This window comes from Porites lutea, chromosome 8 (assembly GCF_958299795.1).
Source record: "Porites lutea chromosome 8, jaPorLute2.1, whole genome shotgun sequence".
NCBI classification, from domain to species: domain Eukaryota; kingdom Metazoa; phylum Cnidaria; class Anthozoa; order Scleractinia; family Poritidae; genus Porites; species Porites lutea.
In genome coordinates, this window is record NC_133208.1 from 31,976,595 (window position 1) to 32,003,795 (window position 27,201).

At 38.8% G+C, this 27,201-nt stretch overlaps 3 protein-coding genes and 1 long non-coding RNA gene across 4 annotated transcripts in view; 3 read left to right on the forward strand and 1 right to left on the reverse strand.

Moving 5' to 3' along the window:
* Positions 1-14,959, forward strand: part of LOC140945566 (glutamate receptor 2-like) — a 30,295-nt gene extending 15,336 nt beyond the window's left edge. The window contains exons 14-16 of the mRNA XM_073394578.1: positions 1,219-1,325; positions 13,874-14,008; positions 14,667-14,959. Of these exons, the coding sequence (XP_073250679.1) occupies positions 1,219-1,325; positions 13,874-14,008; positions 14,667-14,959 (535 nt within the window). The remainder of the gene's footprint in view (positions 1-1,218; positions 1,326-13,873; positions 14,009-14,666) is intronic.
* Positions 1-27,201, reverse strand: part of LOC140946388 (methylcrotonoyl-CoA carboxylase beta chain, mitochondrial-like) — a 135,446-nt gene that overhangs the window by 15,074 nt on the left and 93,171 nt on the right. The gene's annotated exons all lie outside the window — the stretch shown is intronic.
* Positions 15,714-17,853, forward strand: LOC140946389 (uncharacterized). The gene is made up of 3 exons (XR_012166844.1): positions 15,714-15,911; positions 17,002-17,049; positions 17,782-17,853. It is a non-coding gene; the product is annotated as an uncharacterized lncRNA (long non-coding RNA).
* LOC140945568 (glutamate receptor 4-like) lies at positions 17,898-26,783 on the forward strand. Its single transcript, XM_073394579.1, has 10 exons — positions 17,898-17,912; positions 18,369-18,503; positions 19,231-19,335; positions 19,846-19,971; positions 20,585-20,779; positions 22,418-22,781; positions 23,340-23,702; positions 24,544-24,714; positions 26,247-26,400; positions 26,670-26,783. The coding sequence occupies exons 1-10, from the start codon at positions 17,898-17,900 to the stop codon at positions 26,710-26,712; spliced, it is 1,671 nt and encodes a 556-aa protein (XP_073250680.1). The 3' UTR covers positions 26,713-26,783.

Consider the following 27,201-nt stretch of genomic DNA (forward strand, 5'->3'; position numbering starts at 1 on the left):
AGTTTGAGCAGATTGCGAATGTTTGCAGAATTCAGAGTCACCCTATGTAAGGTGGAGATTGTGGACTCGGAATCTGGTAATGTTTGCTTGTAGAATCCGGAATTCTGCGCTTTGGAATCCGGAATTCAGCTCATGGAATCCGGAAATCCGTTAACGACTAGAATCAGGAATCCAAATTCCACTAACAAGGAATCCCGAATCTAGTACCTGTAATCAGGGATCCACAGCGTGGCCGAGTCCAAAATGCAAGCTAGGGCCGAGTTGTTCAAAGATGGGTTAAGATAACCCACGGTTAGTGGGAGATTTTAATTCAGATTTGAAAGCTTAAAAAGCATTTCAGTTATAATTCTTTTTGTCTACAAGATGACTGGATCGGAAGCTCTAAAAATAACAGAGAAAATTATCCGAGAAAATTCTTTAGAACACAACAAAAAGAGAACGTACCGGGTTAAGCGCTAACCGGTCTTCGAAATACTGGGCTGGAAACTGTCTTGGATTACCTTACATCGGGAGATACAGAGTCACATGAAATCCATTTCCGTTTGTGACGAGTTTCCCGCGCTTTCGTGAAAGCGGAGAAGACTAAAAGTGCTGATTGAGTCCCTGTTTAAAGCTACCTTATTGAATCCATTACCAACGAGTTTTAGTCAATTATTCTGGTCCATTTTCGAGAGAGACGTGCGCATAAACGAGCTGGAACTAGGAAGAAAGCGAGTCATCCCTTCAGATTCTCGTTCTCTTTTGTTGTTTATCGTTCTCTGTTGTTAATCAGTGGCGAGCTAATTAATCAGCACTTCCAAAAGACTGATTTGTGCGCTGATCTAATGGTACATGTCAGTATCTGTCTGAATTTATCATAAAGTACTTACAGAAATTTCAAGAGCGTTTTAACAATTTGACTCTTGAGGGGAATAAAATAACGAAAAACGGTAACATATTGGACGACGGCAGACTTTGCCAATCGTGAGACTTGTTCCTTTATAAGGCTTAATTAACCTGGGCTTAATGATGCCTTCCGGAAAACTTTGTTACAAGCGGCCAAAAAGAAATCTAGAAAATTAACCGACCACGGAAAACATCTTCTATCGCGCGCAATGCAGATTTCAAATGTAATAGTGTTTTATGACACGGAGAGAATTATAAGAAATGATAGGTGGGGGAGAAGGGGGTGGGGAAAGATATAAACAGCATTGTAAAATGTTTCTTTGTCTACTACAGCTGGTTAGCGGTTTTTTGTACTGAAAACATCATAAGAAAAAAATGGTCAAGTATTGAACAATCCTCAAATGAGACTTCAGAGAGACTGTTGCTAAAAAATCCTGGAGGTACCTATTTGCAAATCCACACAGATATATAGGGGCAACGGATGAGTGATTTGTGTAGTGATAGTGGAATACTGTCACACCCCTTGTGAGTTTTGAAGATATTACATGTTGATACGTATTGTCCTCTGCTCCTTACCTGCAAGTAACTTTCAGTGGCAGATCGTCTAAATATAAGGGGTGCCCCCCTCCCCTGGATCCGCCACTGTTCATTACGTGCTCACCTGCTTTGAGTAACTCTACATTTCTGTCCTTTTCCTTTTTAGAGCCAAGACAAAGATCTCCGCTTTTAACGTCCTTCAAAGAAATAATAATGTTGCTTGAAATCCTCTTAACTTTCAATCGTAGACTTCTTTTTACTTCTATGCTATGTCAGGATTGCCTCCACAATTGTAAAAACTACCTTACGCTACTTAAATTTTAACTAGCGAAATTTTTCAAAAGAGCAGTCTTCTTTGCTGTATTTTAATTAATAGTAGACACATTAAATTCCGCAAGCAGAATGCTGCAATACTTATCGCACTACGTGAAAATTAACTTTGCAAGACATCAACAGGACACGGAAAGAACTCAACACAGGGCGGGATTGTAGCCAGTATGGCGTAACAACCAGAGAAAGCCCTGATGGAAAATATCCGCGCACTCTGATTAAGCCCTGACCGAACCCTCAACACCCACAGAATCACACCATACCACGTGTTTTCTAGGGGGCAAGAGTCCATGTGTCGAGTTGATGTCTCGCAGAGAAAATAAAGGATTGGCCAAAACCAACCTCTAAAACATGGACAGAAACATGCAAGAATTACAGCATATCGGATCTATGAAAGATCTACGGCTCCAAAATACATAAAGTAAAAACATTAACCACAAAGGACTGCAAAGGACCGCAAACGAATATGCCGAAGAACGTAGGATCTATAAAGCCCTGGTCAGCAAAAATGACAAGTAGACATATTTAATTCTGCAAGCAGAATACTGCAACGCCGTACCACGTAAAAATTAACTTTGCAAGACATCAACACGACACCGAAAGAACTCAAAACAGAGCCGGATTGTAGCCATAGACAGCTGTTTCACCCTTTTTGGGGCTCTTCAGTATGGCGTAACAACCAGAGAAAGCTCCGATGGAAAATATGCGCGCACTCTGATTTTTTTATAAGCCCTGACCTAGAACCCTCCACAGCGAAAAGCGAGCGCGCGTGAAAATCAGCCCACGCGAGAACGGCGAGACGCGGTGGGAAGGAAAAATGAGGGACTACAGACAAAGCCCAAGCTTTTGAACTTATGCGTTGCTCTCACAACGCAAAACTCTGATTGGCTCTTCCAGGGAAATCTGTCAACATCTGTCTAAAACGCGCCAGCCGCTATCAACACTCGACATAATCACAATTTAAAGAACAAAAATAACTAGAGCAGAACAAATAACAGCACAGAACCAATAACTAGAGTTGCTCTTGTCGACGCAACTAAGAAGAAAGCCAACCCGGCAATTAAGTGATGAGGTTCCCGTGGAGAACTGAAACCATGGTCTTGTCTGATCACAAAGTGACAATAAAAGAACAGTCCCCAGGCTGTTGAGCTAATTCAAAAGTTACTACGTGCTCCAGTCCAAACACTCACATTATCCTTAGAAAAACAAGCGGGAGTTAAAATTACACTGAATTGCTTTAAGAGCAATCATAACTGCGTCACGTCTCAATTCTCCATAGTTAATATAGCTTCAATTTAAGCTGCAATCCATTCTTCGAGATTTGGATTGCCCGAGAAATTAAGCAACCTAAAGCCCTTATCTAGCTGCATTGAAGAGCTTCACTTTTCAAAGAGGTCAAATAAAATGCTCTTCCATCAGCGGGCAAATCATGCCGACCATAAACGATAACCGCAGAAAATTAATATGCGTGTCACGACCTCTTAGCATGTAATAAGCGGCAAAACTCACACTCGCTCAATCAAAATGTTTTCCTCCAGAGCATAATCTATCAGTCAGAGGAAAAAAAATTATTGGAACCAGCAGCATCTTGGCAAGAGGTAAAAGTCGTGTGTTGCCTACCGAACCCCTTTTTCACTATCAAATTCTTCACGAGGAATAGCCGCGAAGAAAATTAGGATCTGGGTTTTCTTTTATTTGTGATAAATATCCCCCACTGTTTACCGATAACAAAAGCAATAACAGTTCAATGAGAGAAGGAACCCCATTGGATGCGCTCAATTGATTTGAAAGGCGATACGAACTTCACACTTCAAAATCAGTCGGCCGTAAAAGGTCAAAAACTTGGGCTTTGTCAGTAGTCCCTCATTTCTCTCTCTCACCGCGGCGTCTCGCCTTTCTCGCGTGGGGTGATTTTCACGCGCGCTCGCGTTTTGCTCGCTCTACTATCCCTGAGGAAAAATAGGGACTACTCGTAGTCTAACAGAACCACGCCATACCATGGATCGCTCCATAGTTCTGTCCATGTTTTAGAGGCTGGTTTTGGCTAATCCTTTATTTTCTAGGCGAGACATCAACTTGACACTTGGACTCTTGCCCCCCCCCCCCCCCCCCCCCCCCCACGAGAAGACAAGTGGTATGGCGTGATTCTGTGGGTGTTGAGGGTTCTAGGCCAGGGCTTAAATAAGAGTGAGCGGATATTTTGCATCAAGAGCTTTCTCTGGTTGTTACGCCATACTGACGAGCCCCATAAAGAGCGAAACAGCTGTCTATGGCTACAATCCCGCTCTGTTTTGAGTTCTTTCGGTGTCGTGTTGATGTCTTGCAAAGTTAATTTTCACGTAGTACGGTATTGTAGTATTCTGCTTGCAGAATTAAATATGTCTACTTGTCATTTTTGCTGATCAGGTCTTTATAGATCCTACGTTCTTCGGCATATTCGTTTGCGGTCCTTTGCAGTCCTTTGTGGTTAATGTTTGTAATTAAAAGTGTTAAGCCTTGTTCTCAGTTTTATTATCTATTCAGAAAATCATTTAAATGAGAAAGTGCAACAAAACTACAGATGCTCGGATGTAATGACTCATTCGAATTCCGTTACGGCCGGGCTGACCAGCTCCTCAAATTTGTACAAATATTCTGTGTTTATTTGTAGCACAAAATTAATAAAACAATAAAGAGTACAAGTTCACAAATCCTACGCCTTCTTTATATTATTTTTAACAGTAACATACGAATCATTCTAATTAAAACCGTCACAGTAGTTAAAGTTGTACTTAATAGCAGATATCCAATCACCTGCTTTTTGGACGACAGCCGCTAAGATAGCTCGCCAGTCTAATCAGATGAGGTACGCTTGGAGGTTGGCCAAACGGTAAATATGTTTTCATATTACCAAAGATGGAAAATAACATGAAAATTTTAAGGCTCCTTCTTTCTTAAAACGTGGTCCTTGGCAACAGTATCAATGAATGGTATGGTTCCGGTCAAGAACGTTGTGGCTAAGTGAATATTTCCTTATAATTTCATTCTGATTTGACAAAGTTGACAAACGCTCACTATATAAAGGAAAAGAAAATTTCGACAATGTCGATCCTGCCGAACATAGCAGAACAAAAAACGGGATAAATATTAATCAAAAGGGAGAAATACTCGGTTGCCTTTGTCGTTCACTGTCTCTGTACATATGCGGACTGGCCCTGGACCGCAGCCAAGTGAAGCCATGTCTAGTCATGTCTCGTCTGATAAAATATCTTTGGGCATTCTTTCACATTTGCAACCGACAAACAAAAGTTCTATATTCTTTCGTCTCCTTGACTTATAGCTGGTCTATTTTTCGTTACATCCATACGCTAAGAGATTGTAAAAAGACTTTGCACGTATTTCTCAACAAAAACGTGATGAGCGTTAATTTAATCACCGCAGCCATGTTGGAATTAACAAAGCGGTTCTCTCCACTGGATTCTTACCCCTATTTAGCCTCCCCGCAGACGTCCTTAGGGGTTCGTTCGTCATTTCTCCCCCACCGACGTCGTCCGTGGGGGAGCAACGAATGCGTGACGAACGAACCCCAAAGAGCATCTGCGGGGAAGCTAACCCCTATTCAGCCTCATGCAAATTCTGAGAATTCTGGCTGTCTTGACACGTGACTCAAAGTCAATAACTATCAAGGAGAGTACTGTCTAATTCAATGCCAAGTATTCACCTGGTTTTACCAAAGCGGACAGAATTAGCTATCGCGATCTTAAAAGGTTACGATTTAATATTGGTAGTTCGTACCGTCCTTAGATGAACGTCTACTTTAAGGTAAGGTCATGATAATCTTCAGTTTGTCATTTAATATTATCTCGCCTACAATGTGGACAACCGTTATAACTGTCTTTCTCTAATATGTTACATGTACTCTAACCTTAAACTTGACCTGTCTTTTGCAAGCAAAACAAATCACTATTTATCTTTCTTCGTTTATGAACTACATCGGGCAGTCACAAATGTTCTCAATTTCTTTTTAGTCCGGAAAATCATCAAAAATATTCTTTAAAGAGATACAATTGCATTGAAGCAAGCATTTTTATTGAAGTTGGCCGTCAGTGGAAGATAACTTAGTCAAGGTGACCCACTCCTTTCATATTTTCTTAGAGACGTTCATTAAGCTAAAAAGCTATACATGGCATTCTTTTTTGTGAACATTTCTACTGCAAGTTCGAAGTTAGTAACAAAATCAGGATTTTACCTGAAAAATTGTTCGGCCACAAATGTGATAGGAGGGAAACTAAACAAGGAACATTTTCTTGATGTACTCAAAGTTTGGTAAAATGGACGAAAAACACTCAATTATTAGCTGGTTTGTTAAGACGTAACAAGCTGTTATTGATCTGAATAAATATTGAACCACCTGTCGGTGAATAATTGCCAAGGTAATATCACTAATGGAAACCGCTCAAATGCAAGACAGAACTTCCTTTTCTATAAGAAATGTCCTTCTATAGCAGACAGACACTCGGGCCTTTGTTAACAACGTAATCAAAACTTCTCAGCATGGTATTTCGTTGAGCGTTATTGAAATAATTTCATGTTCACATGTGAATTTTAAACGGTATTTTTCATTATTTGTACTAAGTGAGTTTCTTTTTTTAATCTATGCGGAAATGCACGAGGAAGAATGATCAAACACGCATGTTTACCAGTTGGACGTGAGCTGATTACTTGCCAGTCGTATATATTTTTGCTTTGTTCCGTGTGTTGGATTTCAAGAACAGAAACTTTTTTCTTGCAGGTAGGACAGTGTAAAATAATTCAAAAGGAAAGGTAAAAAATAATATTTCAGCAGGTATGAGACAATTATGTCAAGTCGAAAATAGGGTATTTTGAATAAGATAAGCAGTGTTGAGATAGGATAATGATCGAGTTACGAGTCTGAATTGTGTTAGAGTTGAGTTTGAGTTAAGTTTGAGTTAAGATTGAGTTAGGTTTGAGTTATCGTTGTTAGCTATCTATTTTTTTTTTTTTAATTTTTACACTCTGTGAATGCAAATTATGGCAAATATTATCGGCGCTACACATATTTTTTGTATATCAAGTGCGAACAGGGGTCTTTTTTGCATGAGCATGCGCGACCGCTGACTTGTCAAAGAGCACGCGACCAGTGACAGCGACCGTGCTGCATAGTCATAGGAACCAAATTGTTCACTTTGAAAGCTTGCTTGAGATTGAAATAGTAGCAGGAACTTAGGAAAGACCTTCGTTGTACAAAATAAGTAAAGATCTGTTGATTTAAAGTGGAGACTGTTGGGCTGAACGAGGTGAAAGAGCAAGTTTCTCAAGGGTGTCTGACACGAACATGGCTGCTTGTTGTTGTTTGGCGCTCGACTCGTGTCTTGATTCCCCTTTAAGAACCGCAAAGATTGGCATAGAATGCATTGCTGATGCGTAGCTAATGAGCAAAATGTTCTTTATTTAGTGTTTGTCTATACATCGGATGTTAATCAGTTTCTCGATGCCGTAGAGGATTTCTATCAATTATTTGTTAATAGCTGATTTAGCCATATTTCGGGAGTGGATTAATAACGATCAGCGGGCGACTACCACGCCGTTTTCAGTTGGAATAGAAAGTTTTTGCCTTAAGTATTTTAGCGATACAAAGTTTGTTTATAGGAAAATTGTAGAACTTCTTCTTTTTGCGTGGACTAACATTGTAACGCATCTTTTACAGGAATTTGCTTTTAGCCAGAACTTAAATGTTCTAATGATTTTTAACTTTTGGTCGGCATCACATGTTTACTGTACTTCTTGGGAAACCTAACCGTTTGTTTCATCAAAATCGGTCACAAGATTGGACTTTAACTTCGGTCCTATTGAATGCAGTTTTGACTGTGTCTCATTGATATTCATTTTTTTTATTGTTCGAGACATACAGAGTGACTACCACCAACATCTCACCAGGTGACTAATCTACGTCTCGTGTGCTCTTAATTTTGTAGCTTTAAAGTGCTGGGAAAATTGTAGAACATATATTAATTCACTGCTGAACTGAACATCGGCTTTCGCGCACTTCGAACCCACTCGCTGAAATTTGCTATTTTTTTTTTTTTTAATATTTCTCTTCCTTTCCGATTTCAAAACAAAGAAAATTGAAAGTGTTTACTTGCATCAACAAACGTTTCTGCACTTTGTTTAGACTTTGATGAGACCAGCGCAATCCTCCAGGCACTACATATACGCGCGCGGTTGTCCAAGTCAAGTGGGGAGATGAAATTTGATAGTAGCTCGTGTATGTTAAAGCCTGTCTACTTCGCTTTTGTAAAGACCATGTTAGAGTTTTTTTTTGCAAACTACACATTTTGTTAAATCACGAGCACATTCGCCAAGACCAACGAGCAAAATAATCGCTATGATAGCTTTGAGACGCGCCATTTTGATGAAGGCAAACCCTGTGGTGAGCCTCCATGCACATCGCTTGTTCAGCAGTCGCGCATGCTCATGCAAAAAAGACCCCTGTTTCAAGTGCGTAAATTCAATTGTTTTTCAATTTCACAAAAGGGGAAGGGTGTAGACAACCACACCTCACCTCCCGGCAGCCTTGGAATCCTGCTTTTAGCAAAGATCCTGGACCTCATTCTGAACGCCTGGAACAGGCTATTAATAATGAACACATTATTTGAATACTAAAAGAACATATGATTACAGTCGCTTAATTCCTGGTATCATTTTCCTCTATTTCACGAAGAAGATCAAGACTTCTGCAGAAAGCACCCTTTAAACGATAACTATTCTGAAGAAGGCTGGAGTATATTAACGGGTCCGGACAATCTGTGAGCCATGGGAAAAAATAGAGTATTACGAAATTGTAAATGCATAAAAAACGTTTCCTGCCTAGTTCCGAGGTTTCCTGATGGAATATTTGCAGAATTACGCAGTATTGATCGACTTTCACTGATTAGGGTTAAGCGCTCATCTTACTGACTAGGGTTAAGCACTCGCTTTTTGGATTAGGGTTAAGCGCTGTTTAGGGTTAAGAAACTTTTTTACGGATTAGCGTTAAGCACTTTTAGACGTTAAACACTCATTTACAACGGCTAGCCTTCGGTTATTTTTTTTCGTATTACTGCTTTTTCGATTTTTTTTTCTATTTTTCTTTCGCATGGCTCGTTGTCTCGCACTGTGTCCTACCTCTATACTAACAAAACAACCTCTTGGATCGTTAATCTCCGAAAGACATGTATGTACAGTAGTTCTCCATTTTAAAACCATGACTCGCTATATTTCGTTTTTCGCGATCTTGGTTTTTGTACTGTCAGTATTGCATTGTGAATTGCGGACTGGGTATTAAAAAACGGAAATGTTCAAGGCAGATTAACAATAAATATAGTAAGCTTTGACCGTGCACCACACTTTTGGGTAGATTCAGGACTGATTACTGTTCGATTGTCTCCACTTCCATTTCATCATCATCATCATCATGACTATATTAAAGTGTCAGAATATGGTACTTAGCCTAGGGTAAAAACCCTCTACTAATTGGGGACAATGAAATAAGACTAATTTTAGATTGACAACTCTCGATCCTGAAAAAGCTAGCCTAGATAAACATACTATAAAATTATACAGCAATTTACAATAAAATGATATGGTTATTTACAATAAGATGATACAGTTATTATTCACATTAACTAGAATGTTCAATAAAAGAAAAAAATAGTAATAACATAAAAAAATAAATAAATAAAGCAATTAGGTCAGTCTGTGTGTCAGTTGCTACATAATACGCAGTTCTCACAATCAGACTTTAACTTAAGCGAAAGATTGACAAGACGAATCTGTCGTTTAAATAGTTGTGATGGTAAATTTCTAAGATTGCTAGGCAGGCTATTCCACAATTTTGGTCCTAGATATGTCAATGAATGAATTGTTCAGCGCATATATCCATACATGTAGCCTGCGTTCTCCATTTTCCTTTAAAAAAAGAAAAGAAAAAGATAAAACCGGTGCCAGCCACGCGGGCTATCTCAAATGTACGTGTAACTTTAGTAATAGAAGACAAGAGGGATGATTGTCGAGGTCGTTTCACTTCAAATTCCAGAAAATGAAATAGACAATACTGATCACGTAAACTGTTAATGTCACTTCTTTACTTTATTTCTTTAACGATAACAATTTAGTAAAACTAGACAGCTATAAATAGTACTTTACTTTGGCCGAGAGAACGAGTGAATGATCAAAACGTTGCGATTATATGCCCTATTTTTCCGTAAGATAAGATTGTCAAAATCGAACGGCCGTGCTCGTATCATTTCTACGATCTTACGATAAAATAGGGGGACCTATCTGTAGCGGGTTATACAAACACCTGAAAAGTATCAAATTAACAATGATATATAAATTGATATTCTAGCATTAAGTGAAGCTGGCGTGATCGAAAAGGCGGAGTTTTTCTAGGAGTCCAAGACAGGCCTGTCAACCCTTCCGAATAATCCGTGAGACTCCAGATTTTTAACCGTTTCTCCAGGTCTCCAGATGAGAGTCTGAAATCTCTCGAATAATCGCCATGGTTTGTAATTTCTTGTAGAATCGACTTTTTGACAATGAAATTTTTTCAAATACTTTGCGTTGTTTGAGCTATTTTACTGTTAACACCAAGACACTTCCTCACAAACTCCGGAATGCCATTCTAATATAAGCAATAATGTAGCAATAATTTTCCTTTTACCGATCCTAGCCGCAAAGAAAACAGTGAGTAATTCATCCAGGGCAAATTTGTCGCTTGGTCGTTTGACGTTTTTTCTTCAAAACGACAACTGAGTATTTTCTTCAACTTCCACTTTCCATTTGTACATTTTATCAATGCACTTTACTGACAGGAAAGGAGATTTGTTGAATTTGCCTCAATTTTACGGCGCTAGCTCATTTTCTTGGCGTACTCCCAAGGGGAAATGTTAGTGGCTAACTGACCAATCAGAGCGCGCGCTTTACTTTTGTTATGTTATAATGTAATACAAGCAATAATGTGATTGGTGAGAAGTAAGCCAATTAGGTCAAATATTGCAATTCCTACAACATCTTTTTCGCACATTTTTTTTTTCACATATGACGTCATGTGCCATGATCATTATGACGTCATTTATGATCCCTTCTCCATCAATTTTCAATATTTGCAGACGTGGGGGGTTGACAGCCCTGCCAAGAGTACGTGGGACACTTACAACTACCTTTGGATAAAATAATTAGTTACAATTCTCTTTTACAAAAATTAAGCGATTTATCGTCCGCTGATTTGTCGAGAGCTATTGTCGACAAACGATAACAATACAGACCATTGAAATGAAGTGATGATGGCGCAGTTTGTTTTTCTCTTTCCCACGAGCGATTTTCCGCTAAAAGTCAACGGAAATGGACGACAAAAACTGTCAATGTTATTGTAAAAAACAAATCGACAACAGTTTTCAATGGTCTGTACATTTATCGACCATAGTAATGACGTCAAAATGTTCAAAGTTCAAGTGGAACCACGAGCCGCTGGCAAGTGGTATCTTCATTGTAAAGTTTTGAACACCGATTTTGACGTCATTGCTATGGCCGATAAGAGTACAGACCATGGTGTAAGGAGCGATTTTCCATGAATTCCTTATTTGCCTCGAATTTTATATATAGCTTTCCAATATTCGCTTTGACGTTGTTATTAGTAATTCATACTAAATTCGTATAAAGAGGTTTTAGCGCCGCTAAAAGGCTAGTGCCATTTAATTGTACTTGTTTGATTACTTATAGCGTTCGTTGCAATAATTCTTGAAAAAGCCAACAGTGTTTACAGCTATCAAAACTATTTGCTACTTACTCCTTTCAAAGGTAGACGGACCTTGAAGAGAAAATAGAAGGTCTGTGAACAGGCTACATTTCGACTTGTTTGGCATTTTTTCATTTCCGTTAATTTCATCGTCAGACCCGTTCTCAAAGATTATGGTGTCTGCGTTGTTTGTTGCTGTTTTCCTAGAAACTAGCAGAAATTAACTTATCTAAGCAACACTGTCGAGATTAAGCATGGTCTGAAAAGTTAAGCAACGTACACTTTAGCAACAGTTTTACTGATTTCTATTTTTTTATTCCATAAAGGAAGGAGATATAAGCAATTTTCGTTAGTCAACTGAATGGGTTGCAATTCATGTTTATGAAAAGATATAATTGTTAATGAAGTAAGTTGAAAAAGAACTCAAAGTGCGATGGAACTATAACAAATTTCGACACCTTAAATGGGTTTATTACAAAGTGCGACACGACAAGATTTATTTCAAATTACGTCAGGTATTACAAAGTGCCACGATTATAACAAAATGCGATGTCAGTAAACACGCTTTTGATCATGAATGTTGTGAGTGCACTATCAAAAATACATGTTCAAAATTTCTGGAAGGCAAAAGTCTTTTAATGAGCTATGCATTAAGTCTCGAGCTTTAATTCAACTGCCTGGCATCGCGCGACTTGAGGATCGCCTGCTAACGTGCCCTTTCTTGTTTATGAGGAATATCATGCAAGTTATTGCATGTAAAGTTGATGAGTAACTGCGGCTCTTTTGCAGATAATCACATATTTTATAAAGATACCATTTTTATTTTTTCCAGAAACATTATATGAATGGAAAGGGAAAGATGAAAGTTTCCTTTGTGATTTTAATAGCCGCTGTTAATTTATTTATGCATGTGAACTCCACGGAAAAAAGACGGATAACATGTGGTAAGAGAGCGACTTTTTTATGTATTTTTGTCTTTCAGATAGCTTAATTCCATCCCGCAAGTTAATTTCTGGCACAAACACTTTCCTTCCAATATTTTTCCTTCCTTATTCCGTCTCGTCCCCAGTCGCTCGAGGTCCCCGCTCGCTCTCTACGCTCTTTCCCTTCATCCCTCTCTCACGCTTCTCGCTTGTCTGTCTCGGCTTGTCTCGCGTGCTCGCGAGTTTCCCAGTCTCCACTTAGCCTTGCGAAAGCCCATGGAGGAGGCAGTTCCTTATTGACTTTTTATATCTTTTCATTTATCTTACTAGCAATTAACTTAGTGCTTGTGGTGTGGTGAAATGAGACTCTCGCATGGTTTCTTTTTTTTTTTTTTAGTTAAATTTTGACCAATTAGCAAAGATATATTGATACATCTCGGAAAAGCGCCTTCAAATAGGTAAAGCTGTCAAATCTAAGAGCCAAGAGTTGGCTCCGGAAAATGGAGAAATTTTAATTTTACAAAGTTCGTATGACGGGGGTCAAACCTGTCCAAAATATACATGTGTGTAATCCACCCTGGAACGATCGAAAACCCCTTAATCATTTAAGTTTGAACGAGCTGTTTATCCCATTTAGCCTGGGCTTTTTATTCGTCCCTGAGCCGGGGGGGAGTTCCAAGGTGCTCAATAGCCCCCCTCCCCCAACAATAATAATCGAAAGGTATCACGCTGAATCGCTGATGCCAGAAAACGTAGCAGTTTTGTATCAAATCATCCAGCCAACAGTGTGGCACTAATCAAAAATTAACTTACGACATGTATGACGTCATAATTACGGCGTTTATTTACAATTTGCATCTTCACTTTTTTTACATGTTTTTCTACCTTCCGTAAAACCAAATTCATTGATACTTTTTAAATTTTATGACAAATGCACAATGTTTTGTTATTGTTGCTAAGAATTTTACGTTAGTAACACATCGCTCTGGACAAGAAGAAATGTGACGTAACTGATAACGTCGTACAAACATTAACCACAAAGACTGTCTATGGCTACAATCCAGCTCTGTTTTGAGTTCTTTTGGTGTCTTGTTGATGTCTTGCAGAGTAAATTTTCAAACAGTCGATCAGCATTGCAGTATTCTGCTTGCAGAATTTAATATGTCTACAAAACGTCGCAAATCCATCATCTTGAAATTGGGAGGCAGCCATCTTCATTTTTAAATCCGCAGTTGCAGATAACAATGAAGTTAGCAAAAATAAAGCATTTTATCTTTAAGAACATTTGAAGGTTTTCCTGTCACCCCGTTAAGTTATGATTAATCAAACTTAACTCGGCTCGTTGTGCCCTCTCCTCCAGATTAAATAACGTGGAAAATACAAAAACGAGTTGCAATATAATATTTTCTTCAACATAACGCAGGTTTTATTTACGATGGACGTAAAAATGAATACGACGCAATCAAATCTGCTGTCAACCGCACGAGCGCCACCAGTAACGTTTCCATAGCATTAAACATTTTTGACGTCTCTTCAGAGAAGAGCCTTTTTGACCAAGGTAAGTTATCAAGGTTAACTTTGCCATTGAACGTGGAGATAACATTGGCTTTAAAGAAGCAGTGTTACCAATTTTTTCAAGGTTCTAACAGTATGAACTGCCACCAAACTGAGGGAAACATAAAAGTAATCACTCAAAACATTAAAAGAAGATATTAATAACAAAGCAAATACAAAATTAGGCACGGATGGACAAACTTAAAGAATAATAAAATGGAGTGAAATTATGGGAGGGGGTAACGTTTTAGTGCCTTACGGCCATTTGCTTGTCTAAAGATTTGTTTTGGTGGACACTGCCGGCTAGACCATGAAACACGCGCAAATAATAGACATCTAACAAAAATGGACAATCATGACGTACTCACGCAGCAAAGTCCTCTATCACTTAACATACAGCCCCTTTTTTCAAGAAATACAAGGCCACCAAAAAAAGCACATAAATACTAGTACTTACCCCAAAGCCGACGAATTGTACGTGAATTCTCGAGGTTTTATACGAATAGACTCTCGTTAAGAAAAATCATAATATCTTTTACCCTAAATATGGATGTGTTCACAATTTATTTCCTATCTTAAGTGGTTTGCTGCCACTTTGATTTCATTTAAAATCGGTTCGATCTTTCAGATTTTGTTTAAATCATCATCAACTTTATTTTTAGCCACTGGTGTGTTCCAGCAGCAAAATATTACGGTACTGATTGGCGGGAGTCAATCGGAGTCGCAAGCATGCTCATTGTCTACAGTTACTGGGATCCCTCTTATTCGTCTCTATGAAAGACTTATACCATTTAATCAGTGCAATAAAACAGTGGATATGTCAGTGGACTACAGATACTTTGCGCATGCCACATCTGACGTTCTAGCCAGCTTTCACTGGAGGAAGATTTCATTAGTGTTTGATGGTAACCAAGAGTGTCTTAGGCCCCCTCTATTTAGAGGAAAGTTGCCCTGAATGGAAAGGTCACCACTGCACGAAAAACCGGATTTACAAAAATTTGCTCGGGCAAATAAGGTGCAAAAGAGTGCAAAGTAGGAGAAAATCAAAGGCCAAGATGGTAAATACCACATTTACTTTCTAGTTTACATAGGGTTGAAAATTCGAGGGCCAATGCGGTATATACGTACATCTTTGCCCTTGAATTAACCGTAGTTTGCACTTTTTTGCACCATGTAAATGAATCGGCTAGAAGAGTGACCAGCCTAGCCTGGTCAGCCTTTAGTGGTGGTACTAGTGGGTCACTTTCCTAACCAGGCCAACTTTTCTCCATATATAACAATGTGGATCGCCCAGCCGGATCAATAAGGTCAAGGTAGGACAATCAGAGCATGTGCAAGCGCTGTTGTAGACAACCAAATCAAGTGCAGAGCATGCACGAGCGCTGTTGCAGCCAAAAGGGACAAATTTTGTCATATAAATTATTAAACGCGCGCTAAAGTTGACTCTGCTGTGAGTTAGGGTGACCCTTCTACTCAGAACAGATTTACTCCATATAAACGGGACCTAAGTATTATCCAGCATTATTTTCTGATGACGCAAATTTCTGATAAAATGTGATGCAATTGTTAGTGAGATTATTCGTTTGCAGCTGTAATTAGGACTACATTTATGCTAAAGCTTTTCCGCAAAACCGCCTATTCCATAGATGAAACATTGAACGGCTTCCTTATGTATGACATTCATGTCTGTAACTTCTACAGAAAATCGGTTGCTTGATGCTGGTTACTTCTACGCAACTTTCCAGAATTCCAACTTGGCCATGAATTTAGTCCAGCTTGCAAACGGAAGGACAAGTGAAGAACAGAGAAAGGCAGTTTTGAAAGCTACTGAGGAAATAACAAAATTTGGTCCTGAAGTGATTCTGCTTTACACGAGCAAAGAAATAGCCCAACTACTGTTGCAACAGGTAAGATAAAAAAACTTTGTCTATTCTCATTCGCGTAAAATCCGCCGTATGACGAATTAATCCGTTGGATAGCCGAATGCTCCCGTATAAGGCACTCTGTTGGCCATAACTGTCCCCAGGAAAGCTCTCTAGGCCTTTCATTCATCGACTAAGGCAACTAGGAAACCTTTCAAACCGGTTAAACCCCCTATTAATATATAGCAAATGACCTTAACTTTAATGTTATTCCCCTCACTCTCCTCTAAATCTCAGTTTGACCCAACAAGAAAACACACAATCCTTAGGTGCGCCTCGCTTTAAGCCAAGCGCTCGGTCTATTCTCCGAAAAGACTAAAATATACAGGATATATCATAGAAAAGTAATATACAATCCAAGTAACATTCATCACTAAAGAACTAAATCACAAGCTAACTGAAATGGGGTTGTGGAACAACAACTGCACCTAGGAGGAAAACCCCAGGCCAGCTGTACCCCATAAACAGCGGTCTCCCGGGCAAGACCAACTAAATAGAAACTAGAATAAATTAAAAAGCGGTACGAACGAGAAAACTAAATACTTAAAGCCTTAGAAATCGACAAACGTGAAGATAAAGAATCTTGGACATACCCGACCTTAGCCGATTCACTTGCCAAGCGGCCATGACGCTTAAAAAGTCGTACGCCAGTATTTGCAGCAGCAGTAGCCCCGCCACTCCTAAGGCTATGGGTACCAATGGTAGAAATATCAGGTACAGTGTCTTTAAAAGCCTCTAGCACTAATCCTCTTAACCGTGAATAGCTTAAACCTTTAGATCTAGGTTTATATCCACATTTAGTTTTGGAAAGCTGGCACGAGCGAGCCTAAGAATGGGTTGACGATTTGTAAAAGGTTTATTGTTTAGGTTCCTCCGCCTCCGCACACACGTACACAAACCTCATACTAATAACCTTTATACAATTGAGATGTTTACAGTATTTATGAAAAATTAAAAAGAGGGCCATATTATAATCCATTTCGTAAAGTTCAGTGGTTCCTAGCTACAGTGTGTATTTTGTTTACTTGAGATAAGAAAAGTGAAAATAGCTTGGCGTTTTAATCTCTATTTATAGGTACCCTGTGATCTGAAGAAATACTACAAATGGATACTTCAAGAAGAGGTTTGTATTTACTGTGACATTGCATCAAGTATTACTTCCTGATGAACCTTTTTCAGAACGTTACTGAGGGAGTAAGCGACTGGAAGAAATGTTTGAGATTCAGGCAAGTTCTTTTCAATCCTCGGCAAACAATGAGGATATTGCCTCCAGCAAGAACACTTCGTTTTCCAAGAGTCTTCCAAAACTTTCAACCAGTGAACGCCTCAGTACACTCCGACTATATCGCTAGGGCTCCAAACGCAACTGAAAAAGTATGGTAGCATTATTATCCAGTTGAAGAAACCTTTCAAAGGGCTTTCACCCATCATACCTATGTTTTTACCCGACTAGTCACTCGAGACCCAGCTGGAGAACTCGATATCGGGGATCAAGACCGTCTGCGACACGGGCTTATCGATCTCTGCAAGGTGTGATTGAGAAATCTGTCGAGCCACCGAAATGCTCCATTTTAATTTTTTTAACCGGTTAAAGAGATACCCCGCATCGCCATACTTACGCTATCAGGAAAATGATCAGTGGCGTCACCTTTTTTGGTCTTTCATTCACACGGATTATGCAATCCACAAAAAAACAGTATTCCGTCTTGTAGGAAACAACGTCTGATACCTTGCTATAGCAATAAAGTTCCTCGGTAGCATCGAAAAGTAATAGCGAATTGTTGTGAGCACTTTAAAAGGTTTTACGACACATAATAAAACAATATCTCTGAATACCTTTTTACTTTTTACTCAGGTATCCTTCAACCTCGCCAGTCTCCCAAACAACGTCGTTTTTGCTTTTAAGCTCCCATACATACCTGATGCAATTCCTGGCATTAATCTCCAGAATTTCAACGAGGTAAGCTACAAATGCGTGACGCCAAAGTCCTAAGAACGTCTGCGTAAAAGGCCATTTGAACCTGCTTGTCCTTATTTGTTGTACCTTATTAATTTCTTTGTAAAAATGCCAAGTAATAGCTCTTTCGGTAGCGGAGCTCCTGCGCGAAAATTAAAGCGGGCGCAGCGGAGCAAAATTTGGTTACCTATGCATCCAAGAAATTTTCGCTGTAACAAAATCGTCCCCTTTTGGTGTTAAACTGATGATATAACTGTAATTTAAGTGAGCCACGGGGCTCAAATTCTGATGAAAACAAACTCTTTTGAATAACTTCAAAATTAGCTCCTTGATGCATGCTTATGAGTTGTTTCATTAAACCAACAGTCGAGTGTGGCTGTTAGCACAAAGAAACAACAACATCAAAAATGAATGCACGATTATTGTAGAAATATAGCGGGTTATTAAGCAGTAATTAACAGTTTTTGTAAAATCTCCTTCTGTAGGATCTTACTGCTGTTCAGGCATATGATGCGGTCCAAGTCATTTACCGAGCATTGAACACGGAGCCGTGCTTATGGCTAAACGAGTCTAGTAACAATCAAAGGGATAAAGATCTTATATTTAACTGCATGACAAAGGTACTGACTTCATATATCCTTATTAGTTTTGAAGTTCTTAAAAATACGTCCATGGCTGATTCTCAGTTTTTTACTCCTTGAGTAGCTTAATCCTCCTCGTCAAGGATCGACTTAATTTTCAACTTCACTGAAGGACCCATTTTCCCAATGTTCTGCAGGTGGCCTAAAAGTAAGGATAAGTGACGCTAATCTAGGGGAAAACGAACGCAAGAACCTAGAACATGCCACCTTGTAAAAACTGTTTAAAGCTACATGAAAAGCACTGCTCAGTAACATCCTTTTTGTTCCCTTCCATGAAAAAAGGCCACCCATGTCCTTATTGGAAGATAATTCCTACTAGTCAATAGGAAACCTCACAACCTGGCCTTTAATCGATGAATTAGTTGATTGACTGATTGATTGATTAATTGATTGATTGTTTGATTGATCGATTGATTGATTGATTGGTTAATGGATTGATTGATTGATTGATTGATTGCTTTATTGATTGATTGATTGATTGATTGATTGATTGATTGATTGATTGATTGATTGATTGATTGATTGATTGATTGATTGATTGATTGATTGATTGACCGATCGATGGCCCAAACTTTGTACGGCATCCGCGTAGGAGAAGTCATGTTCAGTTCCAGAAAATAAAGTTCTGTCAAGCACTCTCTTCAGAGAGATGCCAACTTTTTCATGCAAATTTAACCATAACCATTGTTTTTCTTCTTTTTTTAAGGTTGATATCGCTGGCATAACTGGTCCTGTCCAGTTTGACGAAAACGGAAGGCGAATAGTCTCGCGACTGGAAATCCTTAATCTCCGCAACGACTCCTTCAAAAGGGTAAGTAGTATGAAGGATATGAATAATCCTTTTTTTTTTCAGTTCAGACTGAGTTTTTTGAAAACGAAAGTCTCTCGACTGGATATCGACTGCAATAGATATTCGCAAAGGCTTTTTTAAACGAGTAGGTAGTGTAGATCTAGATCACCCCGTTTTGCTCAGCGCATTAACTTCTTTTAATTCTAAGACTGAGTTTTTATTACTATTAACTTTGTTGATGTGTTGATGATCAAGCTCAATTCGTAAAGGAACATCTTTACCTTGTTACTTCTCTGATTACCTATTGACATCACAAATTGAATCTTGCCGCATTTCCACGCGGAGGCTGATACCTTTCCAGTAAACCAATAAAGTTATTAAGTACAAACATGGCCTGTGTCTTAGGTTTTATAGATATTTCAATATATGATTTTTAAGGCAATTAATAGCATAATAGTTAAGCTATAAGTGAAAGAAAACTAAAAGGTAGGGGTTCGTTAATTTATGTAAACTTATTTGATTGTTTTTTAGATAGGTTCGTGGAATACAACTAAAGGTTTGGTGTTCTTTGATAAAATATCGGCTAATGCAGTGGAGAATTCATCTTCAAATGGGAATAGACTAGAAGGAAGGACGTTCCGGATTGTCACGGTTGAGGTAAAAACGATTACTAGAATATTTAAGACCTCGAAGTGTTTTCTAACAACTTTGCTTTTCGGGTCGCTTAAATGATTCCAATATGGTAAGCTCTTCTTTTTACATCATCATCGCTATTATGATCTTAAAATTCCCATTTATGTGATCTCTCATCATCATTTTTAAGCAATCGGTATTTTTGTACAATACAGAAAAAAACAATTTATTTTAACCTTTTATTAAACTTGTATTATCATCCTTCTCCTCCTCATCATCATCATCATTGGGAGCTTAAGCAGAGGGGTTTCTGAGCAACGCCGGAAGTGATACCATTTCTCTTTTTAAAATATTCCTTGACGCTACTGAATTTGTATTGCCATGAAGTGTCTTTGCTCCTGCAGAGACCATTTCCCTGAAAATTTGGGTGAAACCACTGCCCAAAGAATGAAAAAATTACACTTCCGGTTGACGTGCTTCATTATCATCACCACCACCACTACCACAATCACCATCATCATCGTCACCACCATTGTCTTGACTCATACCGTTTACTCTCCTTGAAGTTTGAACAAACCAAAAACTTGTTTTCATGTTGATAATTGTTATGTTTTTATTTTTACAAATGTTAAACAAGGAGCCTCCTTTTGTGATGGCTAAGAACAACAAGAATGGGACCTTTCAATATGAAGGATACTGTGTGGATCTGATTAACGAACTGGCAAAAATCCTTAAGTTCAACTACGAATTCTACCCCTCCCCGGACAACAAATATGGCGCCAGAATGGAAAATGGGACATGGGATGGGATGGTCCGTGAGATTTTGGAAGGGGTTTGTATGGATTAAATCATATTTAACTCAAAATTAATAATAGCATGACTTTAGGATCCTTCGTGTTATGCTTTTTTGATAAAAATTTAGATGCTGGGAGTGGCCACCAGTATGACCATTGCTTTTCCCGCATTACAGTGTTTTCACTCGGGAATTGGGGGGGGGGGGGGGGGGGTACTCCCTATAATGGCCTATATGGGGAGACTCCGACCGCGAAAGGGGTACCTTTTCAGGATTCAGGTATATATATATGTAAGGATTTCACTACTTACAATTTCCCGAAAATGAGGGAAATCTGTCATTTGAGTCTGTAAAGAGGCCTAAAAGGACTAACAGATGCATTTTATGACCTTGAAAAGCTCAAGAAACCGTTCTGGTTTTCTGATGTATTCAGATTTTTATAGTCAGTGCATTTGAATCCGTTAAAAGGGATGTAGAGAGCTGGGTATGTCAAAGGGGTACTATTTGTCAGTAGAGGGTATATCAAAGCGGTACCTTTTCTGTGAGTCAAAAATGGTATATGAAAGGGTAAGGGGTTGGCCCTCCAGGTGGAGCCTCGCCGTAAAAAAATTCTCTTCTCTTTTGCAACCAGAGCCTGTGATGCTCTCTTCGTGAGAATGCAAACATGAAGGCCAAAGAAGAAGTATTGAATATATGAAAATCATATATTGAAAATGTCGGACGGATCAAGCTTTCAGTAAGACATGACCAGTTGTTGGCATATCAGCTCAACTAGTACGTGGAGCACCGGAATCGTAGAATTCAAGGGTTAGAATTTCGCGCAAGCCTGAATTTTTTTCAGGCTCCCTTTGCACAACTACAACAGTTGCGTTTATAACTCAGCGATGATGTTCCTTAATTTTAATGAAGGCTATAGTCCAGTGTTGATTCAGTGACCACCAGTTATATTTTTTTCACACTAAACATGGCGGCTGCCACCACGAGGATTTCATCTAATGCACTGAAAGTTCAGATCCATTTACATCTTAATAATTTATGCTTATATTACTTCACACTACTGCTTTCAGTGTCATTTTAAACAAATATTATCGAATGCTGCGCAATGTAGAAGAGTTGCACCTGGGAGCAAAAAAGAACCGATGGTTGTAAAATTAAAAATTGTACCGGCATGTTCCTTTTCTTTTGCCTGAGTTGTTTTTCTCTCGGCTTCTCGGTACTGTTGTTTTCTCCTCAGAAATCAACAGTTCCACTTGAAACGAAATTCCAATTTAATCAGGGATACGGTACTGAGGTAGAATATTCGCCTAATAAAATTCAATAGCGCGAGCGTGCTTCATGTTCCCATTGTGCACACTGATGACTGATAAACTAGACTCGAGTTCTTGTGAGCTTAGCAATCCTCCTGAGTGCAACCATAAATCAATAGTACACTCTGAAGCATTTACTATGTGTTTTATAGCGTAAATTTTATACAAAACTTTTGAATTTTTTAACCGATAGTAAGAAAATGAGGTGAGTATTATTTTTGTTGTCATCTGCGCAAGCTCTTCGGGGTTTTTTACCGCCATGAGCAACTGTTACCCTCTTTCGTGCTCTCTAAACTTCGCGCATGCTTCATATCTCGACACGTTGAATCATGAACCAAATGCTAATTAATCATTCATTTTTTATCTATAGAACGCAGACATGGCAGGAGCAGCAATATCTGTAACGGAACAACGCGAAAAAATGATGGATTTTAGCGTTCCGTTCATGTACTATACACAGGATTTGATCATGAAGAAGCCTTCGTCTGGAATCAAAGCAGTAGACTTGTTACAATTCATGACCCCATTTGAAAATCTGGTTTGGTTTTGTACTCTAGCCACCTTAGTGATCACCTCTATCGCAGTATTTGTATTAAACTATTACAGTCCCTATGGATATAAAAATGAAAATGGTGAAGGCACTTCGGACGAATTCAGCTTTTTCAACAGTGTGTGGTTTGCAATAGCTTGTATGCTGCAGCAAGGTGGTGATAACACACCAAGAAGTTTGTCAGGTAGAAAAAAAATGCGTCAACTTCTCAACGTTTGAATCCCTTTTTAGAGGCAAATATTGCTGGTTTTCAGTGTCACTCCATTCAAAATGGATCAAAATCAAAACCGTTCAATAGATAAAGTCCAGAATCTGGGGAATAATAGGAGGTACATATACAAAGACCCTCGCCAAGATTCAGGTCAGAGGAATATCTCGTATACGAGATATCCGAAGAAATGTTTTACCCAAACTTATAGAGATTTGTATGGAGACGCCATGCTGGTGCTCACCTGGATGAGCTCCAACATGGCGGACGGAAACCAACAGAAACATCTGTTACCGAGTTTTGCTACAAAAGCTTGAATTTATTCTTCGAGAAACTCATAAATATTAAAAAAAAAATACTTTTTCTAATACATGAACTGTTAGCATAGCAAAATTTTTCCTGAAATAAGTCATTTTTTTAACCAACATGACAGCTTCGTTGCTTACGCTCCCTACTGTCAGTCCTAAGGCGGAGCTACCTTACTCAGATTTCTTAGAATTTCAGCGTACAAATTTCATGTCAATCTTTCTGCAGGTCGTATTCTTACCGGATGTTACTGGTTTTGCATTGTTGTCTGGGTCTCAACATATACCGCTAACCTAGCGGCTTTTCTTACTGTCAAAAATGCAGCCCACCCAATTAAAAGCGTGGACGACATTGCGCAAACTTCCCATCAAGTTGGTGTAATTGCATCTACCAGTATACAAGAGTCGTTCGCGACCACCCAATATGAACCTCACGTAAAGATTTGGCAGCGAATGAAAACAGAGCAAACATTTGTCCAGAACACTTCTGATGGAATCCTACAAGTGAGAGAAAGACCAAGCTTTGTGTTTATCAATGATGGCCCTATTCTTGAGTATATTGCCAACCACCGTCCATGTGACCTAATGACAGGTATGTAAGGTCCCGTTGGATCAAGATGGCTTGCATGACAGCCCAAGCCTTACCCACTGGTTATTAACCGGGACAAAATTTGAAAGTGACAGTGACAGTGATTTTTTTCCCGGAACACTTTCTGAAATCTTTTATTATTACTTACTCAATGACCAGAAATAATGCCGTCCTTGAGGAATTCTCTTATTAGTTCTTATTTAATGTCAATTTCAATCTCATTGTCACTCAAGTGGGTGGGGTGGGGGTTGGCGCTTATTTGAGTTTGATTGGGAGGAGGAGGGGGTGTGGTTTGGGGGTGGGGGGTGAGCACTTATTGGGAAAGCTCCAGCATATGGGTATCAGAAGCCGAAAAAAAAAACCTCCGTTAACCGGGTTAATCCTCTCTCAAAAAAGACACGGTGAAACTTTACAAAGTAAGTAAAGGTGGGGCAAGATCATCGTCAACCAATACAGCCAGTCTACCCGAGCAAAAAGCAAATCAGGGATTTTTTGTGCTTTATTTGAAGAGCGGTATCTCCAGAATGCTTTCCAAAACTCATACCTGCCGGCCCGACCAAGGCCTTACCAAACCTTTTTTGAAAATGAAATACGTTTTTAACAAGAGTTTTTGATGAAAAATCACCTCTTTCGTGCATACTAGCGATTCAGGATTTGACTTATCTGGCTGGATAGTTTTGATTAAAGGTGAAATTCTTATTACGACGGGAATGGTCTAGCCGGTCGACAATAATGTAAAGCGCCGTTAGTTAGACTCTCGAACAGTCGTTATTGCTTAATCTGAATCCTATGGTTGAGAGAATTTCCAGAAAAATATGACAAATAAGCTTCATTTTCCATCCAGTTCCAGGTCTCAGTAGAGCCAAGGGACTGGCGCTCGGTTTTCAAGCTTATGATCCACATACTATGGATTTTTCTCTGGCCATTTTGCGTCTTCATGAAAATGACTTCCTTGATAATTTGAAGCGAAAGTGGTGGGACAAAGCCAATGAATGTCCCGAAGAACAGGAAACAAGTGAGTTACACAAGAAATTGCATAAATTTGTTTATCCACGAAACCCTTGAGAGCCCTTAAACCTCTAATCAATCAAACGTAGCAGTTTGTAATCTTTTCAAGGTGGCAAATTGCCTACAAGTGCAGCTGTCTCTCCTCCTTCCTTGCCCCGCTATGGATGTTTTGATCAAGAGATGTCCATAGCGCGGCAAGAAGCGAGGAGAGATGGTTGTACATTAGCAGGCTAGGTTTCAATTGACTCTATAACTCAGTTGGCAATCATCATATACAAAATGAAAGATAAGTGTTTCTTTTTCTTGCTTTGACAAAGTAAATCCATGTAACTTAAAGAAATTTCTAACTCATGATCAGAGCGATTAAATCTAGAGTTTCACAGCTTTTATTTCGTTCGAAACTCTCGAACTTCATCATCAATTACATCAAATGGCAAGACTAGTTTGCAGGAAACCCACCTACACCACAGAGTAATATATACATTTTGCTCACTTCAAATCACACCACTTCGAAAACCAGCGATCTATTGTCCCAACCTTACTACTTTCCTTTCGTGGTTTACAAATCAAGCTCAAGTTTTCCAAATTGTTTGAGCCGACAAAATGTACAAGTTGATTATTTCCATAACAAAAAGTTCTCGTAGCCACATAATGATAACTGCAACTTCCAGAAAGTAATTAAAAGTGGTGCCATATTACCAAATAGATCTTTGTGCTAAAAATAGTCTTAATAGGTCACGTGACAGTTAGTGACTCCAATCATCAATCAAAGTTGTTAAATTTATACCCAGGAAGTCTGTTCTTAAGTTATTTTGTGCTATATTGAAAGCTTAAGAATTTAGATCACCCCCTGTTTTTGAGGAATTAAATAGAAGAACCACACCGTAATTTTTAGGAAGTTAGTTATAACTCCAAAAATGGAGTAAAAATATGAGGTACAGGATAACCCCTTTTTGGGGGTTACTTTAACTCCTAATTTAACTCCGAATTTGGGGTCATTTTTACTCCTGGAAAAGAGTTCTTTTTACTCCCAGTCTGGAGTTGAAATAACTCCGTAATGGGGTTACCTTTTACTCCTTACATGGGTTGTTTCTACTCTTTTTGGAGTTAATTCAACTCTGAAAGTGGAGTAAAAATTTTCGGTACCAGATAACTCCTTTTTTGGGGGTTATTTTAACTCCTCAATATCTGGGGTCACTTATACTCCTGAAAAAGAGTCCTTTAAACTCCTTTTTGGAGTTAAAATAACTCCCCAAAAAATAACTCCACTATAAGGCGTTAAATTACCCCCACTAGAGGAGTTATTATAACTCCTTGAAAGTTACTGTGATGCCTTAATTTTCTTGAGTGTTCGGTCAAGATGGGTGGATATTGGCCTCGCTCTTTCTCGCGTTTTTACTCACCTCGAATTTCTCTCGATCCAAAATAAAAAGGGCTTGGCCAATGTCCAACCATCTTGACTTCACTTTTGATCAAAAACCCTTATTTCTTTTCTTTCCATCCTCTTCCTCCCTTCCTTTCTTTTTTTCTTTTTGGCAGCGCTGTCTCAAAAGCGGATCGATTTACCCAGTATGTTGGGAGTGTACGTAGTCATGGGCTGTGGGATAACTGCAGCATTTATAACGTTGATTGCAGAGATCTTCTGGGAAAAAATGATGAAGAAACGAGAGAGTAAACCCCGATGTTTTAAAAGGTACAAGGTTATCGTTATTAAAGCCCGGCCAACCGGGAAATCTTCTTTTCTTATTTATTAATTTTTTTTTTTTTTTTTAGTGTTTCACTTTTTTCAATTTTTTAGTTATTTGTTTACTTAAATATAGCTTTTAAAGTGACTTACATTTTTATGATATCTTTTAATTGTCTTATTTTCATCTTATCGCCTGTAATGCTCATACGAAAATATTTCTGTTGAAAATTAGCAGGATAAGTTTCATATTTATTATTATTTATTATTTTTCATAGGTCAGTCGGCTCAAGCCCTACCATAATTTCTACAAGCATCTGACTGGAATTGAACCACTCTTAACAAGGATTAATGTGGATTCTGTTTACGCGAATTAGTCAATTTTATTTTTTACTGTCGCGAATACTTGGCACAAAGCGACTTTGATTTTCGTCGTCTCGGGTGGTTTGCACCAACTTAACGAGGGATTGCGCATAAACGGGTACAGGATTTATACGATGAAACCGCCATTCATGGGCCCAAATAAAATAAAGAAAAAAGTAGTTTTTGCGCTTCAGCCGCAAGTGTCAGTGTTGGGGCACTTTCGTCGGTTTCTAGAAGTGTAAGATTTTTAAGTCGAATATTCATACGAAAGTTAGAATCTGCTGGCCAGCTTCTTTGGGCATAAAATCTGATTTGTTCATGATGCCGATGTAAACGAGAAATAGCGTTTAGGTTGTTGCTTCCAATTACAACGTAGTCCCTTCATTTCCTCAGCAGGGAAAATAGTGTGTACCTGAATTTTTTAAGACTGCTATATGAAAAAAATAA